Source organism: Hydra vulgaris, chromosome 10, assembly GCF_038396675.1.
Source record: "Hydra vulgaris chromosome 10, alternate assembly HydraT2T_AEP".
NCBI classification, from domain to species: Eukaryota; Metazoa; Cnidaria; class Hydrozoa; order Anthoathecata; family Hydridae; genus Hydra; species Hydra vulgaris.
The window spans coordinates 40780001-40798722 of record NC_088929.1 but is presented as its reverse complement, the minus strand read 5'-3'; the positions used below and the strand labels follow the sequence as shown (position 1 = coordinate 40798722).

The 18722-nt window shown below is 26.9% G+C and overlaps 1 protein-coding gene across 1 annotated transcript in view; it reads left to right on the top strand.

Moving 5' to 3' along the window:
• Positions 1-2562: 2562 nt before the first annotated feature.
• LOC100207416 (all-trans-retinol 13,14-reductase) overlaps positions 2563-18722 on the top strand; it is a 26526-nt gene continuing 10366 nt past the window's right edge. Inside the window, exons 1-3 of the mRNA XM_065808015.1 lie at positions 2563-3662; positions 9429-9574; positions 11840-12140. Coding sequence (XP_065664087.1) covers positions 2795-3662; positions 9429-9574; positions 11840-12140 — 1315 coding nt within the window. The 5' untranslated portion in view covers positions 2563-2794. The remainder of the gene's footprint in view (positions 3663-9428; positions 9575-11839; positions 12141-18722) is intronic.

Sequence of the window (18722 nt, the reverse complement as noted above, 5' to 3'; positions counted from 1 at the left end):
CATTTTAAAGAAAGCTAAAAATGATTAAACTTAAAATAATTAAGAAAGCAATTATAAAACAGTAAATCGTTATTCGCTACTTGAGAACGTCAATAAAATACATATTTAAGCTAAAAGAAAACGCCTAACAGGCTTGATTTAAGGTTTCTATATAATTAAATGTTTATAAATCAGTGACAGATCCTGGAAGAAGGAGTAGGGAGTATGCATCCCCCTCCTCACCGGAATTTATAAAAAATTTTAAATATTAGGTTTCAAAGTTGATTACCAGTTTAAACAATATATGCAGAAAACGCCTTCCCAAAAAGGCAGAGGCGTAGTCTAATTGCTCTAGGAAATTAATTACTCGGCAAATTTGGATACTGCAGTCGGCAAAATTGGATCTGTAGATGGCAGTGGGCAAATTTAACCCAACAATGACCTTTTTTTATATTTGGTATCAACATCCCGTGGCCTTCCCTCCCCCGCCACAAATTCTGGATCCGTCACAAATATATATATATATATATATATATATATATATATATATATATATATATATATATATATATATATATATATATATATATATATATATATATATATATATATATATATATATATATATATATAATATTATAAGTAATATTTTTGCTGTTGTTGTTTTTGATGTTCTCATTGGTTGTGTTTTTACACTAATATTTTTATTGTTGTTAGAACTGTTGTTGTTGCTGCTGCTGTTGTTGTTGTTGTTGTTGTTATAGTTGTTGTTATTGTTGTTGTTGTTGGTTGTCATTACATTACTCTTAGTGTTACAATTATTACTTTTGTTGTGCTACTGTTCAGGGGTAGCGCCAGCATTTTTAAGTCTTCGAGATATTTAACTTCCCGACATGGAGCAAACTCCAAACATTTATGTGTTAATACTTATGTAAATTAAGGATGCTTTGCCAAAAATTGCGATGAAAAGCCCCAAAATTTTAGTCTCTCCCCTTGCCCCAAACGTGAGAGCAAAAAGTTTATTTCTCTACTATTATTAATTTGACTTATACTCATCGAGAAGTTTTAACTCTCATAGTATAATTTCTCAGCGTTCAAAAATTATGAACATATAAGATTTGCAACCCTCTCAAATTGAGGGGGGTTTAAACTTTATATGGTCATATTTTTTGAACGCTAAAATATTTAACTTTAAATTTATCGGTTTATCAATTTGACTTTAAATTTACTTGAAATTTATTATTTATATAACTCTAGTTAAAAATAAATTTTAAAAATATTTCATCAACTTGTTGCACTCACGTTTGGGGCAGGGAGGGAGTTAAAATTTTGGGGCTTTTTATTCCCAGACTCCAATTATTGCAATTTTTTGCAAAGCATCCTTATTTGACATAAGTATAAACATATAAATGTTTGGAATTTGCTCCATGTCTGGAAGTTAGATATCTCGAAGTCCAAAAAATGCTGGCGCCACACCTGTTACTGTTTTATATATTTGTTTCATTAATATTAATACTATTACTATTATTATGATGATGATTACTGAAATATTGTTATTATAGTACAATCTCTCGAATTAGAATCTCCTAAAAATAAAAACTATGAAAGCAAAATCATAAAAAGTTATAGTTTACATTATTTCCCAGAGAACTCGGTTCAAGTGTATGACCTTGAAAGTAAAATATGTAACTCAAATGATAAAAGTCTTATTTGCAGAAAGCGGATGCAAGTTGGTAGAATTTTTTTTAAATGACATTTAAAAAAAAAACGATTTTTATTAAAAAAGCTATAAAAACTTGCATAACAGACAAGTTGTGTTGCAGTTTCAATCACACTAGGGAAGATCAGTTTAGCGTAAGTTTATGGAGTAAGAAGTTTGAATTTCGATGCAGCTTACTCTTTATTTCTAATAGCCACTGAATCGTGAACGACTGTAATAATTGCATCAAGAAAGAAAAATTATTTTTTAAATATGTAGGGATAGTCTTGTTAGAAAATTAGGAAAATTTTACGCTATTGACTTATATGATGATTTCGGCAAACACTTTATATACTTATTATAATGCTGATGCTTGTTTACAACAAGCATCTTTATATGTCTTGTTCTTTATTTGTCAATGCTTTTTTGCCATTTATTTTTAAAAGTTAGATGGAAGAATAAAAGTAAAACTTATTACTCACAAAAAACTGGTTAATTTTATCACATGATCAAAAACAAACTAGCAGAATTATTCTACTGGCATGTTTTTGTGTGCTGATTTTTTAAAAAATATGTATTTTCGCCTTTTAAGAAAAACTACAACAAAAAAATGCATTAAAAAAATTTACATTACCGGGCAAAAAGAAAATTATCTTTAGTTATCTTATCACTTAGACCCGTAATTATATAATATTTTTATAAATTTAGAGGGTTGTGCACTAGTCTAAGAGGTCATATTTAATGTAGAAATGAATTAAGCTGAAGTATATTTATTCATTTTATTCACAAACACTCTAAATTCAAATGCTTGTAACATTAAAATGAATGAGTATTTTAATGATTATTCAATAGTAAATGAATTTCATATGAAACCGTTTGCAAACATTCGAACTTAAATTATTATACACAACACACCCATCCTTAAAGTGTAGAAGAACACCACGAGGGTTAATAAAACGTGCTTTTCCACGCATTAGCGTTGCTTTATACTAACACGCCGTTTTTTATGTGCACTTTAGGCACATTGTTCTAAACGTATCCGTGAACAACTTTTTATTTAGCTGTTCCAACTGAGCAAGTTTAACTTCTACTTACTGAAACAATACATCTCTAACAATGGTTTTTGAAATTGTAATACCAATTTTTTTGTTAGCATCCTTTATTGTAATATTTTTTTGGTTTCTTGCACCAAGTTATAGCCTTAGAAAAAAAATTCGAGAAGCACCAGACAATGAGGATTTGTATACCAAAAAGCGATTCATTCCTTCTAAAGTCCCTACAAACATTGATGCTATCGTTATTGGTTCTGGTATGGGAGGTGGAACAGTAGGCTCTTTGTTAAGTAAACAAGGCCTGAAAGTTGTTGTGTTAGAACATCATGATAAACTTGGTGGCTGTACTCATACCTTTTCATGGTCTAATCAAAATATTGATGGTAAAGGACATACCACATGCGAATTTGACACAGGTTGCCATTACACTGCTGTTGATATGTCTTTTGAAACAGCAAGATCGGGTGCAATAATGAAGTATGTTACGGATGGTAATGGCCAGTGGAATAACCTTGGTGACCCATATGATCGTGTTGTTTTTCCTTATGATCAGGATGTTGACAAGGATTGCCCAAACAATGATTTCTACAATTTTCTGTGTGGCAAAAACCGCCTAGTCTCCGAACTAACAAAACAAATAAATCCCTCAGAGCCTCTACTTCCAATTCGCATAAATAAATTTATTGATTTTTGCAGCAAAGCTCGTTCATCAATTTTGCCAATGTTTTTTGTAAGAATGTGTCCAAGATGGCTGGAGTTTTTTTTTAAATTTCTCACTAATAAATATTATATGTATGGCAAACTATCTACAGGTTATTGTTTAAGTGCAATTTTAGAACATGGATACACAGAAGATGAAGTACTTGCACAAAAACCATTACCCAAATCATCAGAATCGAATAGTTTGAAAAACACATGGAGGCGAATAAAAGGTGAATATTTAAATAAATATCTATATCGTATTACTGCAAAAGTTTTTAATATTCATAAGATAAAGCTTAATACAAATATAGTCTGCACTTTGTTTTTTGAAATGCATGCTTTAAATCTTTTTTCTGAAAATCATATTAAGAAAAAAAGGTTTTACTTTTCTGTAATTACAGGGTTCCCACTCCTCCTTAAAAACCTTTAATATCCTTAAGAAAAAAAGAACTCCTTAAAAGTCCTTAAATAACCTTAAAAAAAGTTAAAATTTGACTGCTCTCCTTAATTTTTCCTTACTTTCTTTTTTTTTTCATCTAGGAAATTTTATTATAGCAAATGGGTTATACTTATAAATAGAGAAGCATAAAGTTACTTCTTTGATGAGTTAAAATCCTATACTTTTGTTTTATATATATATATATATATATATATATATATATATACATACATATATATATATATATATATATATATATATATATATATATATATATATATATATATATATATATATATATATATATATATATATATATATACATACATATATATATATATATATATATATATATATATATATATATATATATATATATATATATATATATATATATATATTGATATATATATATATATATATGTATATATATATATATATATATATATATATATATATATATATATATATATATATATATATATATATTTATATATATGTATATCTGTATAACAAATATCAGCCCTCCAAGTATTAAAGTAAGTTTTTAATGGTTTTTTTTTGGCTTTTTGTATTTAATTTTCACTTTAAATAACTTTATTTTGTTTTCTTTACAAGTGAACACCTATTAAGTAATGATAGTTACACTTCTTGGTTTCAGAAAGATATGATAAGATATCATGCAAGAGAAGAAAACCACAGATAGCGGTTGCCTAAAGAGGGTTATGTTGTTTTGTTCGAAGAAAATTTGCAATCAGTACCACATCAAGCCTACCTCATCAAAGCAATATATCATTTCAGATATGCTTCATAAGGAAGCAGTTTTGAAAGCAGAACTAGTTTGGTGTTTTAATATTGTTCAAAGCAAATACTCTTTTAGATCAAGTGAGAATAGTTCTAGACAATTTGCTTTGATGTTTCCAGATAACAAAATTGCCAGCGACTTTTCATGTGGTCGAATAAAATCAGGCTATATTGTAATTCATGGTCTTGCCCCTTATTTAAAAAAAATTCTGATAAAAGATCTTAACCTGCTAGATAACTTTGTATATCTTTTTGATAAATCTTACAATAAAGTTGTAAAGAAAGGTCAAATGTACTTACATGTGCGCTATTGGAATGAAGAGAAGAATACTGTTTGTACAAGATATTATACTTCAGAGTTCATGGGAAAAGCTGCAGCTCCAGATATTCTAAATATGTTCAAATCCTGTATGACTGGTTTAAATGTTGAAAAAAGCTTTAGGTTTCTATGGATGGCCCTAATGTAATTAAATTGTTATTGGAAATGCTCAACAAAGAACGTCATAATAATGAATTAAGTACACTCATTGATATTGCCTGTGGTTTACATACTATCAATGGATCCTTACAAACTGGTGCTAAAGCTACAGATTAGAATTTAAAGAAGTTAATGTCTTCAATGTACCAAATATTTCCTTAAAGTCCATCAAGAGCAAGTGATTATGAAAGAATAGCTGAGGCAACAAGTTCAGATTTTTCTTACATATTTTGTGGCACTCGACAATCTGAAAATTAAAGTGTTGCCAAGAAAGCAATAGAAGTTTCGAGAAAAGTAGTCTTAGTTGTTGACTACTGGAAGTCTTTACCAAAGAGTAAGCAACCTGGACTTGGTAAATCAGGGCAAAACACTAACTTTGAACATTTAAGTGCTCGAACAAATTAAGTTTTAGTTCCTTTAAAGTTGAAGTTTTTTGAAGAAATTAGTGGCAGTCTAAATACATTCCTTGATAGGTAATATTTGATCCAGATGCAATTTTATTGCTTTTTATGTAATATATTTTGTTTTATTACAAAAGTATAGAAATATTCTGAGATATTCTTTTCATATTGTTTTTAAAATTTTGAGAAAAAATCACAAAATCTTATTTTCAATGTTGCTATTTTTTTTTTCTTCAAGTTTCTTTTCAAACTGATAAACCGATGACTCCTTTTCTGGTGTTGACACTTGAAGAACTACTACGCAACTTTTATGCGACGTTCATTCGATTAGATGTTTCTTTTATATGACAAAACGACAACATCTTTGTTAAAATATATTTGTTTAATTGCGCAAACCGGCTTTCAACCAGCAAGATCGATGTTAGTTTTTCATTGAAGTATTATCTCCAGCAACTCAAGAGTAAGAGAAAGATTACTGATGTTTAAATTGACAAGTTCAAAAAGGAAATATGTGATTTTCTTGTCTCAATGTGTACTTATATTATTGAGAAAAGCCCTTTGTCTTCACTGGTTGCTCGCTGTCTGGTATTATTTCCCCATCATGGTTGAATATCACAGAAAAGTGTGATAAACTGTTGATGAAGCTTGTTACTTTCAAGAAAATTAGAGCTTCTGTTGGTGATTTAGCTAAGAAAGAATATTCCAAGTTCTGTAAGAGTGTAGTTGTTGATAACAAAGAAGTATTTTTGACTTTTGATAAAGATAAGGATTGTTTGGACTACTTTTTGTGGAAATACGCTGATTTAAAGATGTATGCAAATCTACAGCACTTTTTCAAAATTGTCCTCATTTTATCGCACGGACAAGCTTAAGTTAAATGTGATTTTAGCAGCAACAAAAGTCTGATCGATGACAAAATGTCCCCAGACACTATAATCTCTTTACGTTCAATCCAAGATTACCACACATTTCATGGGTTCATGGCTCATGAAGTTGAAGTAACAAAAGATTAATTATATTACTGCAAACAAGCAAAACAGAAGTATTTTTACGATCAATGGTCAAAAGACCTGTCTGTAGAAAAAATAGTGAAAATGGTAGCAAAAAGAAAAGTTATAGAAGATATTGAAATTGTCAATACTTAAATTTGACAGACATTGTCTATAATTGAGAATTTAAAGAAGTCATCTGATGAAATTGGATTCCGTGCTGAAAAAATTATAGCCTTAGGTTTATGTCTTGAATATAAATGTTTTTTTAGTTTATATTACTAAATGTAATGTCATTGTTTAATGATTTCTTTTGTATTTAGATGGCATTAAAGCTAATATATCATAATCTAATGCATTAAAAACAGCCGCTTGCAAAAAACAAGAGTTACTAGAGAAGCTACATGTTAAAAAAAAGAAACTTATTTGAAAAAAAAATGAACTTATATGTTGACGACAATGATATATATATATATATATATATATATATATATATATATATATATATATATATATATATATATATATATATATATATATATATATATATATATATATATATTAACAACTCCAGAAACTTATCATGATTTTGTATTGAGTTATATATATATACTTAACATATTCAAAAAATTGTCGTTTGCGAACGAATCTCTTAAATAATAGGAAAATATCTCCTTAAATCTCCTTAAAATTCTTAATTTTAGCCTTAGTTTTAATAGTGGGAACCCTGAATTAATGTATCTATTTAATGCTTTCCTAAACCAAAATCCTCATGTATCCTGATGTATATACTGAAGCCAATTTTATGTCATCATTGAAATTTTGTGCCAATTTAAGCACACAGTATAAAATATTTGTATAAATACTTTTTACACAGTTATAATACATTTTTAATGTAATTATTATTTATAATTGGCATAAAATATAACAAATTTTATTTATAAGTAGCTTTTATCAATTGTTTTTCATTTTTTAAATTGAGACTTGAGAAAAATAAACAAAATCTCTCTATATATGTATATATATAAAGAAAGAGAGAGCCATCGGAATTATGGTCCGCATTCGGCTAATGCTGACCATAATTCCGATGGCATAATACCTAACTGCTGACTGTGAAGTGTTTGAGGTGGGCAAAAAATTGCTAACCTCATTTACTAAGTTTTATGGTTAACCCTTTGTGTCAAATTTTTTTGCCGAACTGATGCAGATTCTTAACAGTTTAAGGTTGTGAATTTATTTGCGACCTCATTTTCCCTAATTCCGAGTGCTGTTTTTATATATATATATGTGTATATATATATATATATATTTATATATATATATATATATATATATATATATATATATATATATATATATATACATACATACATACATACATACATACATACATACTTATATGCATACATACATACATACATATATACATACATTATTAGCTTTGATTATCTACTTTGATAAACTACTTTGTTAATATCATAATAATCTTGGTCCTTATAATCTCATGTAAAAAAAAAAATAAAAAACACTAAATAAAAAGGAGCAGTCACAACAAAATATTTTTCTCTGATAAAATCTCAATGTTTTTTCTTTCAATTCAGTTCTCGGTGTACAAATTTACTTGACACAATATATATATATATATATATATATATATATATATATATATATATATATATATATATATATATATATATATATATATATATATATATATATATATATATATATATTTGAATTTGTATCAAAAATATGGAATTTCATCAAAAAATTCAAGAATAGAAAAAAAATAGAATATATAGCTTAAGAATTATTTTGACAAATTAGTACTTATAATGAAATCAAAAATCTTGAGTAATTTTTAAAAAAAGTTTAAAATTTTATAAAAAATAACCATTTGTTTTGAAATTGTTAAAATTGTTTCAAAAATATTTAAAGGAAAAAACACACCTCAAATTTTATCAATCACTGAAAAAGTCCAATAACAGTTGCAATTGATCCACAACAAGAGACATAATAAGGTGTTCTGCTTGCTTAATGCATGGCATGCAAAACAAAATGTTTGTGAGGCAAAATTAAAGCATTTTTAGACTTGGTCATACAGATGTGCACTTCAAGAAAATTAAGTTTCTTCAGGTAAACTGGGACTTCAAGGTCTTTAGATTTAGATTTTCAAGGTCTTTAGATTTAGATTGCCTGTACGAATAATGAAATTGAGTTTAGTCAAGAAAGGCAAAAAAACTGAAGCCTTAACGTTAGGAGTGTTATCCAATATCTTTTCAAAATACTTTTAAAAAAAGTTGTTTTTACTTCTCCACTGAATTGTCAAATTCAACGACTTATGATCTCCAGACTTATTTAGTCTTATCACCAAGAAGTAGACATTGACCCAATAGGCATTGACCCAATAATAAGACCCAATAGGCATTGGCCTATTATTGACCCAATAAGACCCAAGTAGACATTGACCCAATAAATTGACCCCACTTGTTTTTTTCCTTATTTTAACCATTATCCCTGACAAAAACACTTTCCATTTTTTAAAGTCTATTTTTAAATTATATCATACAAATTTCTTACTAAAAACTTTTGTCCTTTCTCATTTTTCGATATGATTCGTCATTTCTATTCCCAATTTCATGATATTGATTTAAATCATTTTAAGCTTCATTTCGATTCAAATCCAAATTGCAAATTTTGAACTAGAAAGTTTTATATTTAGTTCACGATTGACTGACTTGATACAAATTACATAAGTAAGTTTTTGGCTTTAATCACTTTGACCTAATTCCCTTTTTCAATCATTTTTATTTTGATAAATGTGATTGAAACATATTATTTATAATAATCAAGTTGTTTTTATTTTATTTAGTTTCTATTTTTAGGTGTCTTGGTCCATCCACTTGGAGATTATGCTTGTCAACCTCGTGAGTCCACTGTTATCGCTCATGCTCTTACTGCATGTTACTATATGAATGGAGCAGCATACACTAATGGTGCAACACAAATGTTATCTAATGCTTGTGCAAAGGTTCTTTTTTTATTTCAATTATTTTTTTTAATTATTGAAAAATAAAACTATTGAATGGTCAGTATTTTAGCTTGTCCAAAAGTAAATTTTTATTGTATGCATCAACCAAAAATTGCAACATTAATTTTTCAGCTACATTTACCTGCAAGAAAAAGTTATCTAAATTATACTCTTATGCTTTTTTTTCATTTTTCTTTTAGAACTCAGTTTTCAATTGTAGTTTTTTAAGCCACTATATTCGGCGTTCTCATATATGTCTATATGTATTAATACTAGAAGAGTTTTATTATTTTATATTAAAATGTTTTTTTTATAGCTTTAATGTTTTAATATTTCTTAGAATTATTTAATAAAAACCATAATTCAGTTTGTTATTTTGTTATCTATTTATGTTCAACTTATTTACTGTTTATTAATATTAAACCATTTTTTTGGTTATTTGATTTATAAAACCAAGACTTAACTAAACTTGCTTAAGATTAATATTAGTCATAAAAATTTAACTTTAAATTAAATATAACAATAGTAAAACATTTAAAAAAAAAAAATCTTTAAATATAAATAGCAGAGTCGGATCTGCACATATTGTTTATGCTTATCACTCTACTGGTGAAAAAATTTTTGTATACCAAGCATTTTTTTTTGTAATACTCAGCATTTTTTATGTAAAATGTTTTTTTTAAAATTCTTGGTCTTTTAATCTTCCTGTTGTGGAATAATAAGATATAGTAGGGGTTATGTGAATTATAGTTTTGCTTGAGGCTGAATTAAAGAAAATCTGAATTAAAGAAAAAAATCTTTTAAATATAAATAGCAGAGTGGGATCCAGTGTTTCATAGGAAGACATGCGATCGCACGCCATTATATGACCAGGCAAATTACATTTTGCTTTAACACTTTGACCACGGCTCTTTCAAAATTTTTTTAAAAAAAGCGCTTAAATGCTTTTTAATGAAGTAACAAAACACTTCTAATGAATTTTTTTATTAAGTTTTTATATATAAGCTGTTGTTTAATTGTTTATCTAATTATATTAATAAATTTTTTACTTATATAATATATATATTAATATATTTTAAATATTAAAAAACAAAGAATGAAATGACTTTTTAATGCATAATTATTTAATTTTTTACATATACATGAAAATTGATATTTTTGAAAAAAAAAAACTTCATAGTTTAAATCAAGTGCGAGAATTTTTATACAATCATTAAAAGTAAATGGTTCTTTGATTATTAATGTTTATTAATGTTCTAAACATTAATAAAGATAAAAAATTATTCTGAACCTAATTAAAAACGTGATTAACTAAGCATTTTAGTTTGTTGAGTTTTGTTTTATTTGGGTTATATATATATATATATATATATATATATATATATATATATATATATATATATATATATATATATATATATATATATATATCTTCTTGTTTTGGTAAAATAAACTAAAGAGAAGGTGTTATGTGAATCATAAATTTGCTTGAGGCTTATATGGATTAAGGAAATTATATATTGATATCTAAAAAAATCTAGAACTAATATAATATCGGAAATATTAGACTTGTTCTGAAAAAACTCAAAAAACTTGTATTATAATGCTCAGCAAATATTTATCATGCATTGTGCTGAAGTTTGTTGGTCTGACTTTAAAAATAATAAGATATAGTGCTAGAAAGAACTCAAAGCTATCTTATTAAAGAATTTGTAAATATTTTATTGAAATATTACTATTGAAGTTCCAATGAAGGAGATAAAGCTTGTGTAATTTGTGCTAAATGTAAACTAAATCTTTTTAAGATGCAAAAAGAAGAAAGAGAAAAATATTATGATATACGTACATTTTATTTTTCAAAGTACCACTTTGATGAGATTAATTTATTTGTGCTGTTGTGTTATTTGTTGCTTGTTGATGGCTGGCCCTTTTCCATTATAGTAAAAAAGAAAACTCTTGGTACCAAGCCAAAAAATTATTTAATTATCATACTAAAAATAAAATCCATTATTTTTTCTTTGAAAACTACTGACTTGTCAAACAAGTTTAGCAATCCATGCTAGTTATGAGGATAATTCAATTGATATTTACAGAGCTTAGTGATAATACAACTATTTGTTATATTGTCTTCTTTTTGCTCCTGTTATGTAAATTTTTATTTATTTACTTAGTTATTGTAATTATTGTCAAATGGCGAAATATATATATATATATATATTAAAGTTTTTTATATAAATTTTATATTAATTAAAAGTTTTTTTTAAGGTCATTTATGAGCATGGTGGGGAATGTTTTGTAAATGCCCATGTGGATGAAATAATAATTGAAAACGGTGTTGCTGTTGGCGTACGTGTTTGTAAGTCTTCTTCTTTAGAAGCATTAACACCAGTTGATGAAAAACCTGAAATGACTGAAATTCGTGCACCTATAATTATCAATGCTACTGGAATTCATCGTTTGTATAACAAGCTGCTTTCTCAAGATTTACCAGTTGTTAAAGAGTTTCACAAAACCAACAAAACAATCCCATCATATGGACACAACTACTTATTTGTTGCAATTAAAGGTTGACAATTTTAATATATATGTGTATATATATATATATATATGTATATATATATATATGTATATATATATATATATATATATATATACATATATATATATATATAAATTAGTATAAACACTTATCTAATTCTTGTTTTCTTCTACACTGTTACACATCAGTAAGTTCATCAGGAAGAATCTTCCTGATAAACCTACTAGTGGTGTAACACAGTGTAGAAGAAAACAAGAATTAAATAAGTGTTTTTACCAATTTATTATTGCTCTGTTCTTTAAGAACATTGAGCACTCTATCTGTAGAATACACTAACATAATTTACATATATATATATATATATATATATATATATATATATATATATATATATATATATATATATATATATATATATATATATATATGTGTGTGTGTGTGTGTGTGTGTGTATACTTATATACATATATACACATACAAGGGCGAATCTAGGATTTATCTCTTTTGGCAAAATTATGTGTAAATAATAGACCCACACCCCCTAACCAGTCTCACAACCCCATCCCCTTCTGAACACAAATAGTACTGTAAATTAGGGTTTCGGGAATAAATTTAAAAATTTCTATTTATTGAGTATAAACTAAATTCAGAGTATACGCTGATGCTCCACCTCCACAGTATAAAGGTTGAAAGAGTATCTGTATGGAAAGTATTTGTTTAAAGCACATAAACCATGCCAAAGTTCCTTCTTATTCATGTGTATGATTTTTATGCAGAATGATTGAAGGCATATGACAGAAAAATACACCATCAGTTAGCAAACTGCTTTTACTTGCACATTTTTATTCCTAGATTACATATAAAGTATAATGTATTATGGTAATGTACAGTAGTGGATCAAGGCTTTTTGAGGCCCATGGCTATTATAAAACGGGAGGCCTCTTTCCATGAAAATTTCCATTAATCAAAACATTTCTTTTCAGAGTTTCTTTTAAAAATATACTTTTTTATAAACCAAAGCCTCTGAAACTGTGGGGCCCAGGGCTATAGCATTTTCAATGTATTTCAATTGGAAATATGCAAATGTTTTCAAAACTTTATAAAGTTTTTTTAAAATTATACCTTTAGATAATGCAAACATCTAAATGTTATTAAAAGAAAATTTTTTACTTACCACGTACAGGCAGCTACCAGATTTGATCTAAAATAAATTCAAATAATACAAACAAAACTTTTACAAACAAACCATACAATTCTTTAGAATTTTTTTTTCAATAAATAAAGTTAACTTGCAGGTAACACATTATGAATAACTGAACCAATAAAGAACATAACTCAAAAACACAAAAATAAAAAACAATAAAGTACATAGCAAGCCTTCTTGAGAAGCGTGTGCAGTTGCATGCCTTGTTCATCTATGCCTAAAGTAATTTTTTTAGACAACTTGATCATGTTTTTAACGGCAAGTAAGCTTTTTAAGAAATTGCTGCAAAATAAAGCTATAAGAAACTAAAAAGAATAAATCAAAGAAAGGAAACAAAGACTATACGAAATAGAAAATCTAAATAAAAAAAAGCTAAAAAAATGTTAAAAAAAGGAAAATGTTTATACATAATAAAAATGTTTATATATATATAAAGGAATATTTATATACCTAAATATTTTACTGCTTTTGTTTTCCTATTTTTAGGGCGTTTGTTATTTTCAACTACCAAAATTTATACAAGTTGAGGAAAGAAGCAGATAAGAATATAACGAAAATAAAAACATTTTTTGATATACAATTTATTCACGACTTTTTCCAGTTATTTTTAGCAAAGTATTTCCTTAATACTTTGCTAAAAATAACTGGAAAAAGTTGTGAAATAATAAAGTATTTCTGCTAGAAAATTCCCATGTTTCTAGCGGAAATACTTTATTATTTCCGCTAGAAACATGGGAAATCTTTTAATTCGTTTTTCAAATGTTTTTGTTAAACTCTACTGTTTTTATCAATGTCCAGGAAAGCGAGGGAACTAATTGCTCTTCATTTGTAAAAAAAAAAGTTTTTCATATAAAAAATAAAAAGTCATTAAACCTTATATTTAAATATAAAATATTTGGTTGCTTTCACTGTAATTTTTTTTGATTATCCAAATTGTGCATTTAAACCCGATAGTTTATTTCCTGATGAACTTTGTTATTAACAATGCTCCAAAAACTTGTGGGCTAGTGCATTGTTAATTTATTGAAATTTTTAACAAAATTTTTAGGAGCCTATTTAAAACTTTTTTTTTCAAGTTTTTTAACACATTTTTTCAAACAGAGCAATCGTTATGTTCATTATCTCTAGTAATTTGTATTAACGTTTGAAATTGGGCATTATAAAAGAAACAATTTCAGACATGCATCAAATGTTGTAGATACCTTTAATAAAGACACAATGTTATTCTTTTATTTAGTTTATTCCGTCATTACAAATTTATTAATTAAATAATATATTTTATAAATAAATAGCAATTTATTTTCTTATTTTCCTATTTATATAAGTTTTGCAAAAAACGTAAAATGTAACAAAAACATTTTAAAGGCAAAAAGAGGTTAAAACGAATAAACGTAAGAAAAAAAATTAACAAAACTTCTCATAGTTCTAGCATACAAAGGAAATTAGTTTCTTAATTATACAGACTGATAAATATTGCATACCAAATTGTTATAATATGTTGAAAACGAGTTGTTATAAAATACCAATTGTTGTTAAATTTTTATAAAAGATCTTTTTTTTCATCAACTTGTATCAAATTTGGTTGCTAAAAACCACTCTAAAAAAAAGAATACAAAAGTTGTATAAAAATTTTATAAAAAATAATTTTTTTTTTTGGTTATCCAACTTCCTAGTTTACTTAAGTAAAACTTGATATTCCATTACAATTTTGTTTCTTTTATTATTATTATTTTTTTCCTAAGTAGATAAGTAAATCTAAAGCTAATCGTTTAGCTTTTTGCTGCGAATTATTGAAACACTTTATAAGTTAAAAGGTGCTAAGATAGTCCTTAAAACTTCTAAATTTTGGTGACCAACCATCAGCTGTATGATTTAAATTAAATAGGGCTGATTTATAAAAAATATTATATATTTTTTGACAACTGATGCCTAGCAACAACTGACAGTTACTGCTAGGCATCAAGCTTTAGGCAACTTCAATCAGTTGTATTTTTTGTGGAAAAAGTGTTGCTTGTATTAAAATTGGCATCATGCAAAATCTATATTTAAAAAAATATGTGTTTACATATACGTATATGTAACGGATGATAACTAAAAATCCGGACAAAGTTTAAAGGATCATAACTTCCTCGTTTTTTAGTGTTTTATAAAAGTAAAAAAAGTATTTTATAGAGAATTATTTAATTTATTCAATATAATATTCAATTTTTCAATCACTCCATTTCGTCTGACACGGTCAATCAAACTCTAGGTGCGACTAACTGTTTCTCCGATATTATTAGGATCAACTTTAGTCAAACAATAACTTAATTCTTTCTTTAAGTTGTGAAAGTTTTCTTGTTTGCTAATTAATCTTACACACAAGACCTTCCAATATTGACCAAAAATTTTCAATGGGCATTCGGGTAAATTTGACGGATTATCTTTTGGTACAATTTCAATATTTTTAGCCTTTAAATATTCCAATATGCTTTTGGCATAATGAGCAGATGCAAGATCAGGCCAGAACACAAAATTATCATTTAAATGATGCTCTTCTATAAACGGGATAAGTCTCTTTTGAACACAATGCTCTAAGTAAATAAACTGGTGATAGCATTGCTAGATTCTCGAAAATATGGTTTTGAGGTACCTTTGGCCGAAATAGCGATCCAGACCATTAATTTTTCTGGAAACTTCTTTTTTTAGCTTTATTTTACATTCGGTGGTGTCAATAAAGTATCACTGGAGTAGTAACTAGCATTTCCATTTATCGAACTGTGATTTAAAGTTAAATACGATTCATTGTCAATGATCCATTCAAAATCTCGGTAATTTTGGTAAAGCCGACTGCAGCATGTTTGAATTCTTAGCATCATTTGCTCATCTCGCTTCGGAATCTTTTGCTTTTTGTAACATTTGATAGCAGACTGACTTCTGAACATTTTATTCACATACGTTTGCGAAATACTGAATTTACGAGCTATTTGCCTCTGTGAAATACCATCTTGATGGTCAAACATGGTTTTAAGCTTAGAAACCTTACTTTTTGGCATTTTTTTGGCTATAAGAGCACTTCCAGGCTTTCTTTCATGTCCAAATTTGTTTTCAGCGCATTTTATTATGGCATAAATGGTAGTTCTTGGAATACTTTCAGCAAGAAAATGCTTTACTGTGTATGTTTTGCTGAGATTTATATTTTCCAAATAAAACTTATACACAGGTTTCTGCTGCTCATCTTCGTTTTTTTGGTTCACCTTCATTTTTAAATGATTGATTCAAATACTTTTTAAGTTTTTCTAAAAAAGTAATATGTGAGCTAAATAAATGGGTTTTAATTTTTGTGTATACTTATTTTAACACAAAGTAAAATTAACTTTAACTTTGTCCGGATTTTTAGTTATCACCCGTTAAACATATATTTTTTAAAATATAAATTTTGCTTGATGTCAATTATAATATAAGCAACACTTTTTCTACAAAAAATAAAACTGATTGATTTTGCCTTAAGTTACATTTTTGTAATATTGTTGTTGTGATGTTTGTATTTACAAACATCACAATATTACAAATGTGTGTAAGCAGTTTGCAATTTACTGAAACAAGCATAAGTTTTTATGGTATTATAAAAACATGCTTTTCGTAGTAAATCTCTAACTCTAGCAAGAGCTGTGGAGTCGGAGTTGCGGAGTTGCAACATTTTTAGCAGAGTCGGAGTCACTAAACAAACTTGCGACTCCGACTCCAATAGTAAAACACCTTGGTATTGCACGTGCATGTACAAAATATTCATTTAACCTTATATTCATGCTAAACCTTCTAAGAACTTTTCATAAACTTTTCATAAAAACTTATTGCGTAGTAATTTTTAATGAATTCAAAGAATTTTTCAAAATTTTTACGTCGGAGTCGTACTCTGAAAATTTCAACGATTGGAGTTGGAGTCTGTTCTTTTTTTTTTCGATTCCACACCCGCCCTGCTAGCATAGTTTTGTAATTTTGTTGTTGTGATGTATATATCTTTTTTAGAAGATATTTTTTGTTTCTTATTAATATATAAAAATATATATCTATATAAAAAATATATATATGTTTACATATACAAACATCACAACAGCAATCAAGTCAATCATATTTTTTTATATTATAGCAAAAAGAGAAAAAAAATTATTGGTTATTTTCTGCAAGCTCTTAAAACAACAAATTATCTTCACTGAAGATAATTTGTTGTTTTATTGCATTAAGTAAATAATGCATTATATATGGTTATAACTTTCTGAATGGGTACAAGTTTATCAAATTTCAAGCTTTTGAGGTATGGTTCTGAACAGAAATTTTGCTTAAGATGCAGGTTTTGTTTATACAAAAAAAAAAAGAATTTACTTATTAAGATAACTTCTTGCAAATTTCATTTAATAAAAACTACATCGTTTCACTCTAAAGCCATTCGTACATTGTTAAAATCGTACATCGTACGATTCGTACGTACATTCGTACATCGTATAAAATGTAAGGCAATATAAATAAAGCACTTAAAGAAATTTACAATGCTAATTGCAAAATCTTTATGTAATTTATTGGCTTGCTTATCAATTTTTTTTAAGTTGCACAATTAATTTTCAGACTTTTTATACCTAGATCCAGATCAGATAAAGGCGGATTGGCTACTTAGTTCTATACTAGTGTAGGCATTATTTAACTTTCCTTAGTTAGTAGAAAAAGCCATTATGCCTAATCATAGTTTGTAACACTCCTGCGCTTGTCGTAGTTAAGTTACTCATCAGCAACTCTGTATCCGTAAATAATAAAAAATGTTCAATGGAATTTTGAAATGTAAAGTAAAATACATCTTAATAGTAAATTTCTCCTTAGGCGGCTGTCTAATATGCCATACCCAAGAACCGCCCCTGATATATATATATGTATATATATATATATATATATATATATATATATATATATATATATATATATATATATATATAAATTAGTAAAAACACTTATCTATCTTTTATCTTCAACATAATGTTTCACCATCAGTTGGTTCATCAGGAAGAATGTCTAAACATTCAAAAAATTCAAGTTATAGAAAATCTATTTCACAAGAAGTTGGGAATTGTTATAATTAATTATTTAATAGCTGTAGTGTGTTGCAACCAGGAAGTTGCATCAACTACATTAGATAATTAAAAAATCACGAAAAGAATTTTTCAGAATTAGGATAAATTTTAAACTGATCATTTTGTTTTTATAATTTTTTAAAAGGAACTTATTTTAATAATTAAATACAGACATGAAAATAAGTTCCTTTTAAAAAATTATATACGAATGTGATACGAATGTCGAGCAATGGATCAACCTGTTTGTCAGTTATATCATATTGGATGTGAATCAAGATATGATATTGATGAAAAGTTCTTAGCAAA